This window comes from Colius striatus, chromosome 4 (genome assembly GCF_028858725.1).
Source record: "Colius striatus isolate bColStr4 chromosome 4, bColStr4.1.hap1, whole genome shotgun sequence".
Lineage (NCBI taxonomy): Eukaryota > Metazoa > Chordata > Aves > Coliiformes > Coliidae > Colius > Colius striatus.
The window spans coordinates 72592398-72613801 of NC_084762.1; the positions used below are offsets into that span (position 1 = coordinate 72592398).

At 37.9% G+C, this 21404-nt stretch overlaps 1 protein-coding gene across 1 annotated transcript; it reads left to right on the forward strand.

Moving 5' to 3' along the window:
• The first annotated feature begins 1169 nt into the window (after positions 1–1169).
• CIBAR1 (CBY1 interacting BAR domain containing 1) lies at positions 1170–21404 on the forward strand. The gene is made up of 9 exons (XM_061996044.1): positions 1170–1290; positions 2921–3155; positions 4819–4887; positions 8919–9020; positions 10901–10906; positions 12571–12675; positions 13599–13712; positions 14967–15086; positions 20274–21404. Exons 1-9 carry the CDS (start codon positions 1259–1261, stop codon positions 20382–20384), a joined length of 894 nt encoding a protein of 297 aa, XP_061852028.1. The 5' UTR covers positions 1170–1258; the 3' UTR covers positions 20385–21404.

A 21404-nucleotide genomic window follows, 5' to 3' on the forward strand; every position in this document is an offset into this window, starting at 1 on the left:
CAGTGTGACATGGTGAAGAGATGGGTGACAAGAACTGTAATTCAGTGGTAGCTGTTTGTAATGAGTAAGACTTTAGAATCATAAACTCAGATCTCAGTGTGGGGAATTACAGAATTGCACATTAATGTTAGTGATGTCATTATTAGCTAGGTCCTTTAACTGATTTATTAAATTATTAACGGTGGATTGATTTAACAACAAACATTACAGTCTCTCATCTCAAGCTGCAGTTAGAAGTTAAGACCTTCAGGTAACAAATGACCTCTCATCTCATCTCTGCGCCCTCTGAAGGACATTTTGGGGGATTAGATGTACTAGTCTGTCAAGTCCCTAAGGACTGCAAACCTTCAGCATGAGTTACCACTGATTTCACAAACATTCCTTAAGGAAAAATGTCACCATTTTGTTTCAGCTTAGTTGGTGCAAACCACTAAATAGATCTAGATAGACCCTCATCATATGAAGCTTGCTTTACATGAATTAAAGCTCCAGCTTAAGAGATCTAAAAAATCTACTTTTAACTGGAAAAAAGTAATGAAAAGTTTAAAGACAAATCTGAACATTTTTATTGACGTGCTCAGGCAAGCCTCTGAAATTTTCTCAAGCACGCTACTGCCTGTCCATTGCTGTGTTTTCAAGCGGCTGTTTATTGGACACAGCACAACCCCTACCTTCCCTCCTTTAAATGCCTTTCCTGCATTTGTCTTGCACAACACCTGCTGGGACTTGGCCAGCAACTCAGACAGGATGGTGCCCACACAGTCCCTAAGTCGCATTCCACATACATTATCTTTACAAAGAGGTCATTTGTGGGGTTTTTTTCTTAGGCCTGAGAAATTTTTTTTCCCCTTCTTTTTAAAATCTGTCGTGGTTCTCCAAAGGATGTTTCCCTGTGCGGCTGCCCAAAGTATTTACCAAAAAAAGAGTTTTCTGATTTGTTTTTGCGTTTCCAAAAGGAGACGGGCTCGAGGCTTCCCGCCTCTGCTCGTGACCCGAGCCGGGTCCTGGCACTGCATTTCTCGCGGGAGACAGCCGGCTTGGAAACGGGAGGCCGCCGAAAGAGCCGAGGGTGCACCCCGAGAGCCCCGGCGCGTCCCTCGGGCCGTAGGGGACCCGGACCGGGCCCCTCAGGGCCCCCGCGCCGCGGGGCGGGGCAGAGGCCCGAGCTCCCGCACAGGCGGGGCGGGGCGGGGCGGGCGGTGGCCATGGAAACCGAGCGCACGCGGAGCGCCGCCCTCCTCGCCGGGCCGCCGCCGCCATGATGCTGCTGGGCCGCGGGCTGGACGCCAGGTAAGGGGGCCATGAGGGGCAAAGGAGGTCCCGCAGTTTTGGGGCCCGTTGCGGGACTCGGCCTGGCCCCCGCAGGGCCGCTCCTGGGGGTTGGCGTGGCGGGGGGGGGGGGGGGGGGGGCGGCCGCGTCGCCCGGACTTGCCGGGCAGGGGAGGAGGCCCTGTGTCGGCTACGGTACCCAGGGAGCGGCGGGGGATGTGGGGGCGATGCGGACCCTGTGCCCTGTAGGGCAGCTAATCTCTCCAAGGCTTGAGGACCCGCCTGTATTTTGCTCAAGTAAATCTGCAAAACTTTTCTAGTCTTAGTGCGGTATGCAGAGATGAAATAAAGACTTGTCAATGCAGTCGGGCCTCTTGCTTATAATTTTGTGACTGCCTCTAAGCGGTCCCAAATAACTAGGGGGGGGAACCCAACTTTTCACACCCCCATCTAAAGAAATGTAGTGTTTCATATCCCGAAATTAAATATCGGTTGCATGGGAGTACTGTGAGGCTAAAATTGTAAAGTGGGTTATGAAACGAGCTCAAAGCGTTCCCCTGGAAGAGGAACACATTCTAACATGAAGCCTTCCAGTAAAACAAGAAAGTCGTAGACTTTCCTGAAGATTTTATCAGATAGTATTATTTTTTCAAAACCAACTTTGTTAATAGTTAAGGAGACTCATCCTTTCCCACCCTCTGGGTGAAACCTTTCCTATTCAAATGGTTCTCCACTCAAGCATGTCCTCCAGGACTGAACAACTTGGATTTTTTTTTTTTTTTCTTTGAACAAAATATTTTTTCAGCAGCCTTCTAGACTGCTTGTTATGAAGTAACACCACTGGCACTTGGTCCATGGTAAAACTTTGCTCAGAAATACTTTTCCTGAAGAGTTCCTGAAGAAAGGTGTTCTTGATTTGAATTTACTGCATTGTTGTTTGAAATACTAAATTTCTTCCAATTTTTCTGATTTTCATGCGTCCAGATATTAAGTCAATATTTAAATAGTGGTTATGATTTGGATTTGGGCTAGTGGAAGGGTATGAAGAAAGTTTTCATTTCTATCCTTCACCAAAACAGTGATACAAGTCTTGCAGAGAATTCTTTCAGCACTTCACTTTTCACCTCTAATTCTCAGCAATATTTATCCTCTGTAGTGCTAAACAGGAGCGGTTTGGTGCCTGTTCACAATCTGAAGAGCATTTAATACCTGTTCAGATTTGACCTCTTCTGCCTAATTTCTCTAACCACTTACTTGCCCATTTAGACTCTTGCAGGGAGCTAGATGACTCAGTCTTGTTTGAGACCTGCAGGGGTTATCACTATGTTAGTAATTAATACCAACAGTAGTAGTGAGCTTTTGCTTAATCACAGGAGGAAAACTTCCAAGTTGATTTTTGTGATTTGGGTTTTCCTCTATTGAATCTTTACTTATAAATATAAATCCTGCTTTTGTTTGTTTGTTATTCATAAATAAGCACGTATTACATCAAACTGTTAGAATGTTTTTTAAATAATAGATTTCTGTTCAGCACTGAAATGAGATGTTTAAGTTACTAATAGCATAATTACATAGTGATGATATAGTTTTTCTTCTGTGTTATAAACATTTATGTCCTTCTTATTTTTCCATATTTTTCTTTGGTGTCCAGGGACAATCAGACTAGGCAAATACAAGATGCCGTTTCAAATGTGGAAAAACATTTTGGTGAACTGTGCCAAATATTTGCTGGATATGTACGTAAAACTGCCAGACTACGAGACAAAGCAGATCTTCTAGTAAATGAAATATATGCATATGCAGCCACAGAGACACCAACCTTAAAAGTTGGACTGAAAAACTTTGCAGATGAATTTTCCAGACTTCAGGATTATCGCCAGGCAGAGGTACAAAATTAAAGCTGTACATGTTGTGTTTGCCATCTGAACTTTTCAGTTACTTATCTGTGATTAAAAGGGAAAAGATATTCTGCAATCATGAGAGAAATATAGAATAAAACACTTTTAAACGTGTTAGTGAAAGCACATGATAGGCTGCCAAAGCATTCGTCATTTACTCTGCTAATATCTTTAGTGAACACTGCCTGTGATTAGTCCTATTGAAATCAATGAAACTATCCTTATGATCCTTATGATAGTTTCAAAACTCACCTGGACATGTTCCTATGTGACCTGATCTAGGTGGACCTGCTTCTGCAGGGTTGTTGGACTGGATGATCTCTAAAGGTCCCTTACAACTCCTACCATTCTGTTTGTCTGCGACTGAGGTGCTGTCGGGGACCACTGTAGTTTTCCTAAGTCTACAGGAAATCTACTAGATTTAGTCAACACTAAAAGCACTAACTTGATTTGGACCAAATATGACAATATCATCACATTTCTGCTAGATAAGTGAGAGTGTAAAGAAAGAGGCTTATGCCACTTATCCATCTTTGTGCAGGGCCAGTCAAACTAACTTGTGATCCAGAATTCCAAATGCTGATATTTAAGGGAAAATAAATTCATTCACTTGTACTCAAACCAGTTTTTAAGTACATATCTATTCTTTCAGTAGGGTGTAGAAAATTCCCATTCATAGTTTAGCATATATTGTAAGTTATCAGTTTCTGATCTTCAGCTGTAGTGCCAGGTATATAAATGCTGAGGTGCGAGGTACTTCCACAACATGTGGAAGGGTGAGTAAGCCAGATGGGTAGGTTATGTATCATGCTTTGTTTAGAGCCTTACTGCCCTGTTCCATTCTATTCTGCCAGTAGTTTAAGTGAAATTGTTTGATAGTGCACTGGTAGAGGTGAAACGTTTGCTCAGCTGGCATAGATTTTGGCTGAGCGATAATTGCCAGTTAAAAGAAGAATGTAATGTCTATCCCTTCCTAGTAGAGGTAGACACCTTGTCCTGACAGGGATGTAACAGCAGTGGGCCAGATGACGCAAGGGTCCAAAGTCATCCACAGCTTGGGTGGAATTGTTAATTGTTAGCAAGCAGACAGGTCTTAGCCTATTGCCTGTCTGACCATATGTAGCTGTTTTTTCTAACTAGGAGAACTGACACAAAAATTCAGATGCAATCATCTGTGAGAGCATTCATGCATTTTACACAACCTGTTGAAGGGATTTTCAGTACCTACCGTGCTGTTTCTTTTGTTTTTAAGAACAAAAGTGTCGCGTTTCATAACGTTGGGTAACGTGGCTTAGTCCGTAGTCTTATCAACAAAAGTAGAGCAAATACATTGATCTTTAGCTTTAGCTAGAAAGCTGTAGATGTTGAAGATGCAGTTTGATATATTACTCAGCTGTTAGAATCTTCATGTTCATTTATCCTGAAGTATTTCCAATGAAGTAAAGGGAATTCCACTAGGAATCAGCTTGAGCTTCTCAAAATACAAATTCTTTACTGCTTAATTTAATTGACTGTGGTTTTTACAGTATATTTTTAATCCTCCTCTATGCACTAAATTACCAACTGGGTCTCTAGTAAATGCATAGTTTCCTGTTCCTACTACACACCACAGAAGTGCATGATTTTAGCGGCCTTGTGATTTCTTTTGTAGGTTGACAGGCTTGAAGCCAAGGTTATTGAACCTCTGAAAAGTTATGGGACCATAGTGAAACTTAAAAGGGTAAGTTAAATGTCTCTATTCTCTCAAGGTACATTTCGGTGTTCTGGACACTCAGTTGAAAACTTCAGCTTTACGGGGGGAGTGGTTTTGGGTTTTCATATTTCAGTAATCGGTCTAACTAAATGATACAGTATTACATCTGAATTGAAGCTATATATATGTTGGAGGAAAAAAAGAAATTACATGAAGATAAGGACATTCAGACTCTTAGAGCACAAGCAAATGCTAAAAAAGGCATTGTGGGTAGTGTGAAACTTCCTGGATAGTGCAAATTCAGGATGTTTTCTTTTATAAACAATGTTGTTGCTGCTACTGTTGTTATGATTTAGAGTTCCTAAAGGTAAGTTACGTGTAATGCTTTTAGCTATTAGTCATGTATGTGCTGCCTTTAACAGCATTTCGAACTTAGAATGGCATTGTACATTGAAGCTCAAAATGTAGAAGAGACTTTGAAACTGAAGGTGGCCTGAATCCTTCTCTGTCCTGCAAAGTCATCATGATGACCTGAAGATACATGGAAAACTGAGGTGTCCTATGTTTCCAGAATACAGTAAATTTCTATATAAGGATTTGAAATGTTCCCCCAAAATACCTGTAAATTTCTTTCCTCCAGAAGAGGCAAGCTTGAGCAAGTAAATTTTAATAAGCAGGTTTTATTTTTTTTAGGATGAAAATAGTTTTTTGTAACACTTGGATATTACATAGAGGATACCTTCATCACGTAAACTCAAATGTGTAACTGCTGTATATATCTGTATCATAATCTATATAAACTACCATTATTTGAAGGTATTTTACATACAAAAATCTTACGTGTTCATCGCAGTTAATTTGGGTAGATTGGAGCACTGCATCTCAAACTAGTATTTTTCATATGTTTTTGTTCTTGGATCTTTTCAATACAGTGAAGAACCAAATACAGCCCTTGAAACTTACTGCACAGCTGTCTCAATTGTTAAACAGTTATGAAGGAAACGCATCCTCCACGAGTGGGACTAGCTGTGGTTAATTCTTAGCAGGGTTGTAGGCTACAGAGCCTGCATCCTAGACTTTGGCATCTTAAAAGTCACTCTGATACCCAGTTTGTGAGACCTAGAACTGACTGAGTATTCTATGGGATGTAAATGTTGAGAGCGGAAGACAGGTTTCTTGTGTTTGTGGCAATAGCACTGCTTAGGAGACAGAGTACAACAGCAGTGTTTGGGGCTTCCCAAGCATTGAGGACACTGTCTTGAGGTGCATTGCTGCTGCGAGCCAGTAAATGGTGCAGACAGAAGTGACTAAAGCCAGATGATCCCTTGCAACAGTGAATGGCATTTCCTGTTGTCCTTGCCTTTCAGAATGCCAGAAAGCAGTACATGTTTATCTTAGCTACAGCGAGGGAGTACAAGAGCATTGTTAAACTGTGGATGGAAGTAACTATTTTATCATCATCCTTTTGAACTAAGAAACTTCACTAAAGGTGTAGCCCATTGCATGATTTTATTTTTTCCAGCCCTGCCTGTTACCATAAACCTTGGTTAAAACTTCAATTGTCTGGTCTTCAATTCTCATCTCTAAACATTGTGACAGTTTTTAGTGAAAAAGGAAGTTTTGTCACTCATGTAGAGTTAACACAGGGTGCCTGTTGTAGGACTGCTCTACCTGTAACTACATTAGCTGATTAAGTAAAACCAGGCAGAATATGCCATTATAGCACTTTATTAAAAGTGCTAAAGCAGTTTTTATAATTTGGTGTTTGGGATCTTCTCACTTCCACTTACTGGATCTGTTCCAGGGTGTACACAAAGCGTTTCTGTGATGCATCTAAAAAGAACTGTTGCTATTTTTGTGGGGTTTAGGGCACTCCATATCACAGGACACTGATGTCTTAAGTGGCTCAGGTCAACCAGAACTGTGTTGTCCTTTAACTGGTAACATTGTTTAATTCACATGACCTGGTTTACTGTGCAGAGTAGCTCTCTGAGGCAGGATTTGGCAGCATCAGTGGAACCCAGCATAATATTCTTGTCCTGTAATGCATTTCAAATATAGGATTTTAGGATTTCTTTCTGTTTCATTGTTCTATATAGCATTCTTCACTTTTCTGCTTTTTGGCAACTCCGTTCCTGGTTCCTTTTCTTCATATAAAACAGGACATAAAAAAACCCAAGGTGATCCACCTGCAGAAGACAGGATTGGTTTGCTTTAATAACTTCAGTGACTAAAGCAGGTAACAGTACAGTGATGAGGATCTGCCAGCTCATTGTCTGGTGGATGGACTGTAGCTGTACTTCTGTATGGTTTGATGTTAGATGGTTGACCAGAGTTCTTATGCGTGACTCAAATTCATAGTTTAAAGCCAGAGAGACTATGAATAATTTTATATTCTCTGTACTTGTCCTTCATGTCACTATTACATTCCATTCCATTTCTCCTTGGGTATAATTAAAGCATATTTTCCAGAAACATATCATATCTTGGTCTGAAGACAGTAAAGGGTAATTTAGGACTGTTTGTGGTAGTTCATGATTAGTTAGTTTGAGGTGTTTTGTTTTAAAACAAAGACTTCACCTGATGTATCATTCTTTTTATATGTTCCACTGAGATTAAAGAGTTCTGTGATGCTCTATTTTTTCTGCATGAAGGTATTTAGATGCTAATAAAACCAATTACTCATTCTTTTCAGTTAGCTAACAATGTAGACTTTAATTCTTTCGCCATAATGGAATTTCCTCCAACTTTTAATATTTTTAATGGGTTTTTTTTCTGCACCCTTTTCAATTTTTAAGTAGCTTACACAAAATACATATGTAACTGCCCTATCTTTGTACATCCAAACCCTGTATACAGCTCTAACACTATAGCACAAAATCCTTGTCAGGCTTTGGTTAGCAGAGTATGTTTAGTGGCTGTGGTTGCTACAGAAAATAGAAACAGGAACAGTACAGTCCCTGTGGGTATTTCCAAAGTGACAACATGCTAGAAAGAAAATACTGGATTTTATAATGGTAACTCTCGTGGGTTCTTTCGCATTCTCAAATACACTTTGCATGAAAGTCAGAACCTTTTCAGCCACCACGTTAAGCCTGATTAACTGTTTTTACCAGGCCTAGAAAGTCAGTGTTGTTAACAGGTCTCAGTCATTAACACTAAACATGCAGCTGTGACTGTTAGATGCAAAACTGCTTTGTTCTATGGCAAAAGTAAATGTTTTTTTCTTCTTTCTCTACCTTTTTAACATTTAAAATGTAAAGCTTTTTTTTTTAATTATTGCTCTTCTTGCAGCTGCATGGTTTTCATAAAGAAAGCCCTTTCCAGCAGACTTTCATATGGCCTTAAAGGTGGTGTAAATTTCCTTTTGAAAGAGCAGCAGCAGAATTAGTTTTGATGGGCTAAAGATGCAGTTGTTCCTATTATCAGAAACCAGCTCTATGTCCCTAAAGACAAAGCAAAATGGCAGTCATATACATAAGGACATACAAACATACAGCAAGGATAGAAACATGGAAGAAACCACACATTTTTATCCTGACTTTGTGCGCAGACTCATTATTGAAGAAACACAGAACTCTAACACTTGGCACACTTGTGCTTGTCATTGGGATCCTGTGACCACATCGTTTTGTGTGACCGGTCAGAACTTTGAGACACATCCTCAGTTGCATGTCTTGATGATTTATTTGATTCCACTTTTTATTTCTAAATGCCACCTTTACTCTATTTTGAAGCTTGGAACGGGCTTGTGTTCTTACTGCTTTGGAGATCTCAGCTTTTAAACATCTACCATACTTTTCATGGAAAGCTGTAAATATTTTCTTTTTTCCCCCCACATTTTAAATAATAGTGTGTGCTACAGAGAATTGTGCAAGGTGCTAAATGCTCTTGGTTCCCATTGACATGTTTTAGGGGATCATTTAACAAGATCAGTAAAATCTGGTTTTGTTCAAAGCAGAAGTTTTGTTCATGTTTTCTAGGCAATGCATGTATGAAGAAACAGGTTGTGTTATCCTAGATCTATTTCAAACATGTCTAAAACATTTTATTTCCAGGATGATCTTAAAGCAACTTTAACAGCAAAGAACCGAGAAGCCAAGCAATTATCTCAACTGGAAAAGACACGTCAGCGGAATCCATCAGATCGACACATTATTGTATCCTGCTTCTAGTGGCTATAAGAAAGATTTTTAAAACTTCTCAGGATTAAAATATTGTGTTTAGAAAGTAATGAGGAATTTTGAAAGAGACTGTTTCCTATGTTGATATTGAATCTTTTCTTAAACTTCATGATACATTACTATAGCTACTTTGTTACTTCTTTTTTGATCAAAAAGACACTACAAAATATTTGATAGTTTATGCAAAAGAGGTAAGGATAGGTTGCATCTAGGAATACAGAGGTTTTTGAAAATAAGTGTCATTAGGCAACTCCTTTTTTACTTCTGTGGATTTTTTGTTTTGTTCATTTTTCTGTCATTTTGGTAGTTGTGGCACTTCCGTGTACCTATATGGGTATGAGTTTCCTCCAGCTGTGAGATGAAGCGTGAAAAGAAAAGTTGTTTTTCTATCAGTAGAATACTCAAACAGGCTACTCTTCCTTTCAAAAGACAATGACTCTCCCCGTGTACTGTTCTGAATCACAGCGGGAAGAATTCAGCCTCCACAGAATTTCCTGTAAAATCTCATTGAAGTTGCAAATCAATCTGAATGTAGGAAATGTCAAAGGGGATCATGGCAATCCTACTTCAGTTACTTTATGCCTATGTATTAAGATACAGCATTGAAGTTCATGATGATGTGCTGGGTTTATTGTTGGACTAGAGAGCGAAGCAGTCCTATTTGTAGTATTTCATCAACTTTATTTCAGAAATTAGGATCTTTCTAGTGACTAAGACATGGGACTGCAGAAAGAGCGAAAATTACTATAAAGGACAAATGCCACGTTCTTTGATGAAGAATTTCCATTTAATATTACTCAAATCAGTTAAATCAAGTAATGATTAGAGTTCCTCATGTAATAAAGACAACGCAATGTCAGCTGTAGGGTTAGAACTTGAGCTGTGATGCAGAGACCACTTCCATTAGAACTAAAGGAGTAAATTACAATAGCAAGCTATTCTCCCTACACAACCTGATCTCATTTTTCTTTCTTTTGCATGAATTCTCAGTTTATTTCACGGGTATATGTCTGGCACCTAGTTTGTTTCTTCTGTCTTTGGTAAGCTAGTCCCAAATATCCGTCTGTGGCTTAGCTTCTTGTAACACCTGTGTTTTCTGTACTTAAGATTTTGCCTGAAGAGTTATTAAATCTCAGTACAGTCTGGTTTTGCATATGGCCAAAGGCACCAAACATGATGTTATTTGCATTTTAAAGTTATCAACACAAAAACGCATAAAAAGTATTGGGAGCAGAAATGTTTGTTTGCTTCTGAGGATGTATGCAGGTCAGATTTTAGATCTGAAAGAGACTTCACCATGTTTGTTAGCATAACTGTTAGGCTTCAGCAGTGGTTCTCTTATTCTTGGGTAACTGTGATGTTTCAGTAGCTAACAGCTTTAGCCACAGCCAGCCAAAGGATCTATATTCACTTGCAGATTTCAAGTACTATCGTATGAGAGTGATACAGCTTTGAAAACAAAACCTTAGTAGATTTTCTTTTAAATATTGAATTTCATTATTTTAAAAGACAAATTGACTTTTTTTCTTTCTGAAATGGTCTACTGAGGTGGGCTGATGTTTGGTTTATTTTAATAAATAAATACATAAATAACCAAACCCTCAGTTCAAGACAGATAACTGTCCTAAAATATTTTGGCCTGGATACTTAAATTCTAGTAAAGCTGCAACCATCTGTAAGTAATATCTTACAGCAGGAGACTTCAAACAACATAGTAATAGCATCCCTCCAAGTATACATCAGTTTTGAACTATGCGAGGTAAATACTTCACAGTATATTAAAAGTAGAAGTGAAAACAGATAGCTCTGAATATTGATTATTATTTTGCCACTTTTTCCTTAACTAATCTTTCCAGTCACAGGTGAGAGTTTCAGAAGAGAATATAATGAACTGCTGTTGTGTAAACTCTGCAGGTCCCACAAGTTTAGACATCTCACTCTACAACAAACACTACTCCTTTTCCAAAGCATCTGTGCATAAAATCTGGCCAGTCTTATTTAAGATGGTTGGAGAAGATAGATTTGATTATCATAGAAATAACATACTGTATTTGTATGTGTAATGGCTGCTTATGCCTAACAACTACCTTCCTCTACAGTGACTGAGTGTAATAATTGAGAATACACAAAATGTCTTTTCTTGCTCTGTTTCCCTCCTGTATTTTGGGCAAAATCAATGGAGGGATATGAACGTGTGACTTTATATATTCCTGAGATCATTACCAAGTTTGTTTGCCCAGGGTTGGCAGAATTGTGTCTATGACTTTAAGCCAGTTTTGTAAGGAGATCTTTTTAAATTGATTATCCTGTAACATAAGGTCACCAAATTTTAATCAAAGAAAATGAAGTGACAGAGCATGCCTTATGCCGTAGGTTTCCATATGCTTGTAACACCAAATAGTGGAACAGGGCCTGTGGTGTCTTATTGCCATTTGCAAAAAAAAAAAAAGTTCCTCTCTTAAGTTACAATGTCATAGAAAGGAGAAGAATCCTACATCTTGATCATAGGCTACAATTACTTGATCCATAAACTAGTTCCAAATCCCAAGACAAACTAGATTCCCGATGATACTGACAGAGCCTGTAAGTAAATACTATTTCGTCTATGATGTTTGACCAGTAATGTATGGAAAACAAGTTTAGACCCAAAGTGCAAGCTCTTACATCTTTAGGTCATTATTTTGTAATTGTACATAGTTCTCAGACTTTAAGTAACCAGAGCAGCTTCAATATCTTTACTTAAGCAGTAGTGTGCATTTTTGTACAGTTAATAGTTACATCCATTTAAATATCTATCTAAATATATATCTAAAATGCTTTTTTTTTTAGTTAAAAATAAGAAAAACTGTATTTTTTCATTAGAGATTGGCTGTTATATCCCCTTCCTAGTGCCTTGTTAAAGATGTTTTTATAAAATATTTTAATAATATAAAACCAATAAAAGACCTGAAATGCTCTTGGATCTAAAAATTACCTTAACTGGTCTGCTGATTGAGATATGTAAGGGGGAAGGGCATTAGTTGCAGCTGCTGCTCTATGTACATAACTTATAAAAACTTAGTAAGATGAGGATCAGTATGACACTGTAAAAGATTCGTTCTAGACCCAGCAGGTTGATCTGCACTTGAAAATAATGGGTGATCTTTTCTGGCTCATCCACCACTCTGGGCTGTGCGCTCCTGCCCTCTCCTCTACACCAGCTTCAAAATAACTCTGACTTATCTGAAGGGTAAACCCAGTCACTGTGGTGTCAGGAGAGCGTCTGGGCTGGATTAGTGCAACTAGCAGATGATTGGGGCAGTGGGACTTTATCCACTGGCTGCAGCTGGTAATTTTTCATGTTTCAAAGTCAGAAGGGTGTAGAAGGCATCTTTATTTGTTCAGTAAGCTATAAACAAATTTACAAATGCAGTAGTGTGGATGTGTAGTGTTTTGAAAACCCAGGCTTAAATGTTTTCATGGCAATTAGAGCAAATAAATTTGTATCAAATACAAGACTAATTTCACCTTTGTGTTACTTTACCAGGCTGAAAGTGAATTGCAGAGAGCTTCACTAGATGCAACTCGAACAACTCAGCAGTTAGAGGAAACCATTGATAACTTTGAGAAACAGAAAATAAAAGACATAAAAGTAGGTGTGCTCACGTTTCAGTACCTGACATCGTGTTTCATCTTCTGTAATAAAATCACTACAGTTACTCTTAGGCAGGATTAGCAACCTTTAGCATTAACTGAAGCCTACATAGATACAAATCTTGTGGTATTAATTAATAGTTCATAATCCACATATCATGGACTTTGCAATAAAAAGATTGGTTTATTATTCTTACAGTTTACTGAATTCAGAATTTTCCTGTATCCAGTTGTTCAGTGTCTGCACCTTTGAAAGGTTGCAGTATTCTATTTCACTGGTAGCTGTATTTGTTAGTGGAATGATATTTGTGTATTAACATCAGCAAGTTAACAGAAATACTGGTAAGTAAATAATATAGTTATTCATGGTGAAATTTGTGTAGGTTATTGCAGTTAAAAGTTTTACTGATGCAGAAAAAGCAAAATGTTCAGTGACTGCAAGTAGTCAGAGCTTTAAGTTCTCCTATAACATCAAACATTAAGGGGCTTAAGTCCCAAAGACTACAGTGACTGAAAATACTTGCATAATGCGATCTCAAATTTTCTGAAATCAGATTTTTTAATTCAAAAAAGTGAGGTTTTATTAGTAGATAAAATACATAATTTCTGCAAATTTTATGTTTGTGTACAATCCAACCCTAAAAAAGACTGACATCAATACATTGTATTTATTTCTATTAAGTTTCCTCTTTGCTTTTCAAGCATTTACTTAATATGTAGTATGAAGTAACAACTGCGTAAGTCACAGCCCACACACCATTTATGTTTAATTTCTAAAATGCGGATCTGTTTACTTAAAAGTATATCATGCAGTTGTTTGTATCATATAAATACCAAGCACAGAATTCAGTAATTTCTTGTATTTGAAGTGAAAATGTACTTTACTGCGACAAGAAAAACTTTATTTTCATTTTCTTTTAGAACATATTTTCTGAATTTATAACTATTGAAATGTTATTCCATGGAAAAGCTTTGGAGATATATACTGCTGCCTACCAATATATCCAAAATATTGATGAAAATGAAGATTTGGAGGTAAGAGTGATTAAGAGTTGCTTTTCAATTTACTTACTACATAAAAAGTTTTGATACTACATGGTACACTTCCCAGGCAACATACCTTTCAGGTTCCTGGAACAAACTTCTAATGTATGCTCAGCCCTTTTTTGCACTTCTCAGCAAGTGCATGCAGGTTTATAAACTCAAGAGATTTTAAAAACAGATAACAACTGCAGTGGCAATCTAATCTTTCCCACAAAATAACACAAAAGATACTATTCTAAATTACCTGCCACTCCAACCTGAGCTAATCATAGTTCTTAATAAGCACATCTGCAATGAATCTCACTGTAAAGATGCACAGTAAGAGAAAATATTAATGCTGTTCTGATAAGATGTTCCAAAGATTAATTATTTCATTAAAAATGTATTCTGAGTTTGCTTTTTTTAATATTTCTTTTTTTTTAGTAGGCTATTGTAGAATTAAAAGACAGTTAACAAATTGCTTTCTTTGACTAGTGGCAGTTACAGCTTCCTTTCCAGTCATCCTTTCTATTCTCCTTGAGTTATAGTCTCTTTCCAAAGACATATTTTTCAGCCCTTTATTCATTCTTGCACTCCTTTAAACTTACTATGATTGAAATATACGTTGTGTATAAGTCTTCAGTTTGTCAAGAAAATTGGATCTTTTTCAGACATTTTTATGAACCTAATCAGACCTAATTTTACTTTTTCTATGACATAGCTCAGGACCAAGGATGGCAGTATTCAGTTAGCACAAGCCATACAAAGTCATGATTATTCAGTGACAGTCACATTTGAGGCTACTTGGTATTTTTACTTCACTTAAACTACGCCATGGCACTTTTGTACTACTGTACTTAAAATGTCGTGTGACAGGAATTCCAAAATATCCTTTAGTTCAATACTTTACCTTTCATGAGCAAATTTCTAATCTCGTTTTAAATTTCCTGTTAATTCGACAATTTTTGTTTTCCATAAAAATACTGATCCTACCATCTCCCTTTAAGTCTTGCACAAATAGCTTCATTATTTTTAGTAAATCCCCTCAGATATCTGAAGGTTTACTTTGACCTCGTGTGTCAGTATCTCAGGTTAAGCACGAATGTTGTTTCAGCTAAAAGTGATCAATTTAAACTCCAGTTGATGCATACCTCTAAAGCATGTTTAATTGTCCAATGCTGCATTTTTGTTAGCTTTGGCCTTGGTGACTGTCAGCTTGCAAGCTATATCATAGCACCCAAGTCGTAACTTTTTTCATTTTAACAGGTTTTTCGGAGCTCACTTTATCCACCAGACTATCAATCTCGCTTAGACATAGTTCGTGCAAATTCAAAGTCCCCCCTGCAAAGAACTGCCTCCTTAAAATCTTCATTGAGGACAGTACAGGTAAGAAATAACTAAATGCTAGATGACTGTATTAAAAGACTGTCTTAAGTAGAGCCTTGGCTAATGTACATGGATCTACTGTCTTTACTCAGGTCAGGATAGTTACAAAGATAAATGGACTTCCAAAAGCATCAAGAACATACCAAGCTTTTAATAATGCAGCTTCTAAATACCATTTTTACTTAAGAAAAAGACTAAATCAGCTTTCAAGTCTGCATTGTTTACTTCGGAAAAATGCCATTCCCAGCAATACTACTCCTTTATAAACAAATGGTGGAATCTTGCTGATCAAAGACCTAGGACCGTACCGGAAACAGAACTGACATTCTTTAAACAACAATTGCATACATATTCTTATTTCTGTATCTAGATCCTAGTGTTGATTTTGTACCAGATCCTAACTCATATTAGTGGTACCTCTTAGCAGCAGAGTAAACCGATTAAAAACAGAACTTTGCTTTTATACTCTGAAAATTCAGAGCAGGTGAGCAGGGGAGGACAATGACATAAAAGAAGTGTAAGTGATGGAAAAAGTGCTTGTTTGCAAGCAGTAACTTGTAGACATGGTACAATGGCTGTTTTTTTTTTCTTTACTGTAGCCTTATCCTGTAACTAAGATCATAGAATCATATAATGGTGGGAGTTAGAAGGGACCTTTAGAGATCATCTAGTCCAACCCCCCTGCAGAAGCAGGGTCACCTAGATCTGGTCACAAAGGAACATGTCTGGGCAGGTCTTGAAGACCTCCAAGGAAGGAGACTCCACAACCCCTCTGGGCAGCCTGTGCCACTGCTCCCTCACCCTCACAGTGAAATAGTCTTTCCTTATGTTTAAAGGGAACTTTTTGTGTTCCAGCTTCATCCCATTACCCCTTGTCCTGTTGCTAGATACAATAGAAAAAAGGGATGTCCCAACCTCCTGACACACACCATTTAGATATTTTGAATATCTAAAAAAAAATCTAAACCAAAAGATGATAATTCTATTTTGGTTAAAGACAAAAAGCTGGCCAAATTTAAAATCCGCTTTTCTTCTTTGGGTAGAATCATGCATTGGTGTTGTAATACTAAAAAGTTTTGTTGACTTCATACACACTGTAACCCCTTCTCTGCTTTCAACACAGAATGGATCAATTATTCTACTGTTGAAAGTATGAGTTGTGCTATCTGAAAAAAGAACACAGTGATTCAGTGCATGAAGACCAACTTATTCAAATTTAGTTGCCTGATCTATCAAGCAAGCAAATTTCACATTCAAGCTACTTCACAAAATGTTTACCCATTCATTTTTTGAAGACCAGAGAAAGCTGTCAAAAATCTGTTGCCATCTTCCTTGAAAACCTCCTGCAGTGCTGTAAAACTATCAAAGGTAGAGAAGCATCCATAATTGCTTTAAGGTGCCACAGAGAACTATGTTTTGGACTCTCTTTAAAGAAAAAAAGAAAAAACACCCAAAAAAACCACACCTAAAAAAACCCACCACAAGAAAAAGTAAAACCCACACTAGAAAATGGAATGTATGCACACTGTTATTTCTCTCAAAGATGGAATGGGACTCCAGTTTGACAAACTTTTAAGTTTACTCTTCTAGACCTCTCTTTTAGCTGTAACTTGGGATGTTACTGTTCTCATAACCTCACTGGAATATCTGAAAATAACAGGAAGTCATCTAGCCCTATAAGGGGAATGCAATGCATTTCAAAATGTGATCTCACGAAGCTATGCAGTGTATCTGCATAAGGAGGATCACATGGCAGACGAGTGGAATGACGTGCAGTCACTGTAGGGCAGCAGAGGCAGGCACCCTGTTCTACACACCCCCCATGCTGTCCTTTCCGATTCTGCAAATAGTATGTTGCATCAGGATCAGCACCTTGAACTACACTGAGGGCTCTGATCTCTGGAACCCACCAAACATCTCAGTAGCAAAAAAAAAAAAAAAAGCTGTGTTTAGAAAAACCTTCAGGTGACTTTTGAGGTCAGTTTTAACCTTTCTGTGGATCTTTCACTCTTAAAGTTTTCACAAGTCTGTTTTTTATGCTACATAATAATCATTCACCAGCCATCATGCAGTACTTTAGAATACTCAGTGAAAAGCAGTATAAATAATATGGTAAGCAGGTCACAGAATCACATGGACTAAGACTATGGCAGGGGGAAAGACACACAAACACTAACCTGGTGGTGGGGGAAAGAAGTCACTGTGTACCAGATGGGATAAACTGTGCCTGTAACACAATACTTTCGAGGATTTAGCACATACTGTCCTTGCATTTATTTCTGGTTCTGCAGACCACCTTTCTGTATTATCTCCATATGAAAAATCTATTGAGCTCAATTTATTTTTTCACAAAGAGCTACCTCCTTTTAAAGTTCTGGTGCCTTGATGTCAAGCATGATAATAATCTAAATGCATCCTGTCACTCTTGGAGTATTCTGAAAGGAGTACCATATGCTAAATTATCAAAAGCAGGAATCTGCAAAGATCACTGATATTTTTGTGTCCATCTTCATGCTTCTGACTCTCAACTCTTCCCCCCCTTGACTTTCATGGTTGTTTTCAACTCACAGTCTGGCGAGCTGAAGCAACAGATGCCAGTTTCTCCATCCTACCTGCCAGACTTCATTTAGCGGGCTGTACTATAAACCCACAAGGAGCAATGGGTAGTCCTGTTGGAACTCAAGTTCCAGGCTGCACTGTTGGTTCAACAATAAGACTTGCATTTTTTCCCCATGCAGTAGATATGACCAGGAAAGCTGGTTTTCAGGGGTTCAGTGTTTTTTTTTTTTTTTTAAACATGGCTATTGCAGATGCTTAATTTTACAGAATCACAGAATGGCAGGGGTTGAAACGGTCCTCTAGAGATGATCTAGCCCATCCCCTGCTAAAGCAGCTTCCCCTCGATCAGGTCACACAGAAACACATCCACATGGGTTTCAAAAACCTCCAGAGACTCCACAGCTATTGGCAGCCTGTGCCAGGGTTCCCTCACTCTGGCTGCCCACACAAGAAAGAATTTTTTCTCATGTTCAAGTGGAACTCGCTGGGTTCCAGCTGTGCTAGTTGCCCCTGTCCTGTCACTGTACACTACAGAAAAAAAGGACTGGCCCCATCCTCTTGACATCTGCCCTTTAGGTATTTATAAGGGTTGATAAAGTCAAGTTCTGCAAAGGCTATTTAAGTTTTTCTGACAATCTTTTGTAAGTCTTTTTAGCTTGCACTTGCCAATTTATCTTCAGCATTTCATTTTACTGATTCAGGTTGCTACGCTGTGTTTTAGACAGAATTACAGCACAAGAGAATCACTTTTTGCAGATACTTTAAATCAGACTTAACAAAAAAAGTTTAATCTACATGCATATTTAATATAGGCAGCTGTTTTTCACCAGCCATCTAAGACAGCATGGTATTGTCTGCATCCAGGTGCGGTGCTCCAATGCTACCCATTGTGTAAGACGTGAGAAGGGAACTGCCATGCTTCCTGTAGTAGCATACACAGTGAAACATGCAGCCTAACAGCTTAAGCAGGGACAGTCACAACTACATGCAAAATTCGGAGAATTCATTCTCACATAAAATTGTTCATGATTAGCCACAAACCATTTGTCATCGGATTTTTTAAAGTTTTTGGCATTAAGTAATTAAAAAACCACATTTTCAAGTCTTGATAACTTGGATTTAAACTGCCTGGTTTCCTTTCTCACATTCCCTACTCTGATGCAGTTTGGTTCTTAGATTAGCCATCTTACCACCACCTCTGCCACCAGTGATGATAATTACTATTTAGTTAAGTATAGCCTGGTTGGAGGTACTGGAGTAGTGAGCAGAAAAAAAGACTTAAAGCCAAAATAGCACCTCTTATTTCATGAAAGAGGAAGAGGGGGCTCTTATTCAGAAAAAAACTCAGAAAACTAGTCTATCCATTGAAATGAAGCTACCTTAACAGGCTCAATCTGCAGCACTCCTTAATCTCCAATTACAAATCAGTGTTATTGTCCTTTTCTTCTTTCACAGAATGAAAGATTGCTGGTTTAGGCATTTAGACTCAAGTTAACCCAGCTTCATCCAGTGATTAACTCCATTTTCTGTTATGTTCAGAGATTTGTAAGCAGGCATTTGCTTCAAGCAAAATTATGTACTTTGTGAGCATTGCAAAGACTAAGGATTTTTCTGCTTTCATTAGTTCAATGGTTGCAGTTTGCTTTATGCACACACAAAAAACTTTTGTTAATATACATAGCTCTGTGAATTATGAAATCTCAGAAGTCAATAACCAGCATTTAAGGACTTCCAAAATAGGGGGTTGTTTAAAAAAAAAAAGGAAAAAAATAAAAGGCAAGTTTTTGTCTTCAATACTGAAGTTTTATTATATCCCTGTATGTGAGAGAAGTCAGAAAATATAAACCAAAATTAAAGCTGCAGATGCCCTTGGAGAACTGCTGAACCTAAAATCATTTTTCAAAAGCATTCCAGATGACTTGGGTAACTATCTTTGAGTGTACTATTCCTTTTCTCGTGGGGAAAGAAAAAAAAAATACATATACTCTACTTTAAATTGTAAATGTTGCATCTTCTGTGAAAAATCTATCTTGAATAGGAATTAGATTGAGCTCTCATTAGAAAAAAAGTATAGAATGCAGAATCTGTCAAATGAGATGAAAGCTTGGCAGCTGGCACTTGTTAACACTTGATGAACCAAAAAAGGACTACAGTATCATTCTGAAGGGCAAGCGCTGATGGGCAAAGAAGTTTATACATGAATCAAGACTCTTCTAGTAAAGTTTGTCTAATTTATTCTCAAAAACAGCTTACAACAGCATAGTGTTGTCATTTAACTGAAGAGGTCTGATGTCTTCAAGATAAGATTATGCCTTAATACACATCTTTAGCCTGCTGTCTCAACAGCCAATGCAGACAAAGACTGACTTGCATCTTGCACTAATTCAGTCAATGCAGTTTTCTCTATTCTGTATTGTTCTTAGGACTATTGGGAAATTTTTATGTATCTTTCTGTTGCCACTGTGCACATTACTAGAAGCTGAAGGGTTAAGGTATAAAGAACTTTCCCTCTCCACCTAAATGACAAAATTTCCCTCTCCACCTAAATCAAACTAGAAATTCCAACAGAGAATTGTTTTTCTTTCGGGAGAACAAACAGGTGATGTACTGTTGTTGGATTTTTAACAGATCTCCAGCACTATGCTAAAAAAAGATGAAGAAGAGGAGGAAGAGGAAGATGACGATGAGGAAGATGACAATGAGGAAGAGGAATTAGGTGCTACTAAGGAAGTGAGATAACAAAACTGATTTAAGAGGTGGCGGTTTTTTGATCAAAAAAAAATATATTTCCCTTGATGTAAAGGATTTTTTGTGTTAATCAAAAACTTCACCGAGGCTGTATTTTTACAGTTCCACGAGGGGCCAAGAACCAGCACTAATAGTATAGTGCCAGCCAACAAATGACCAGATTCAAAGAATGGAACAAAATCTGCTGAAAATGGACAATTTCAGTAGCTGGAACATTTAAATGGAATCCTGTATATTTGCATAGATCTTATCTTGCAGTCACATTTGCTTAAACTCACATGACTGTCCAAAAACTCTGCTAAGCTGACAAGCAGTTACGAAAGTAAGTTTGCTTGTCACATTGCCAATATATTACCTTACTCTCTAGCTACACACCTCCTGGATTTACTAAGTCCTCTAGCTGTATCTGTCATGATTGGTCTTGTATGTCATAAAGTAGCTGTAGTCCTCAAGAAACTGATTACAGCAACAATCCTGTTAGATTTCGTTTTGTTACCCACCTTGGATGGCAGAAGGCAGGGTGTATTGTTCTCTCATTCTTGTTTTTCTCAGGCTTGGCTAAGGCGACTCTTGATTCCTTTACATATACAGAACACACATGCCCAAGTAAGAGTCTTGCCCACCATCTACTTTTAATGCTGCTTCGCTTCTAAATAAAGTGCCTTCATAATAAAAACAGTTCGTATTTTATATAGTTGACATTTATTAGTTGATATGCTATATGTACAGTCCCAAGTTTCATGTGTTTAACTGGTTGATTTAGTTACCAATTCCATCAAATGAGAACTTACACATTTTGAGTGTAATTTCTTATCCTGTTTGGAGATGCATGTTCATTTCTGAATAGCATGCAATTGTCTGCCAGAAAGCTGCTACCATATGGTTTATCTCCAGGTGAAGAACAAACACATGTTCAAATGTAGAATTTAAATTTGTAACTGAGAAAACAATCTAAAGTTATAACCAAACCTGCTTCCAGTTACGGAAATAAATCAGGAGGTGCATTTTTAA

Bases quoted from the DNA above. Each gene is read 5' to 3' on its own strand.
- CIBAR1 (XM_061996044.1), top strand. From the start codon at position 1,259: ATGATGCTGCTGGGCCGCGGGCTGGACGCCAG. The intron at 3,156-4,818 runs GTACAAAATTAA...TTTCTTTTGTAG, and splicing joins AGGATTATCGCCAGGCAGAG to GTTGACAGGCTTGAAGCCAA. The intron at 4,888-8,918 runs GTAAGTTAAATG...TTTTATTTCCAG, and splicing joins CCATAGTGAAACTTAAAAGG to GATGATCTTAAAGCAACTTT.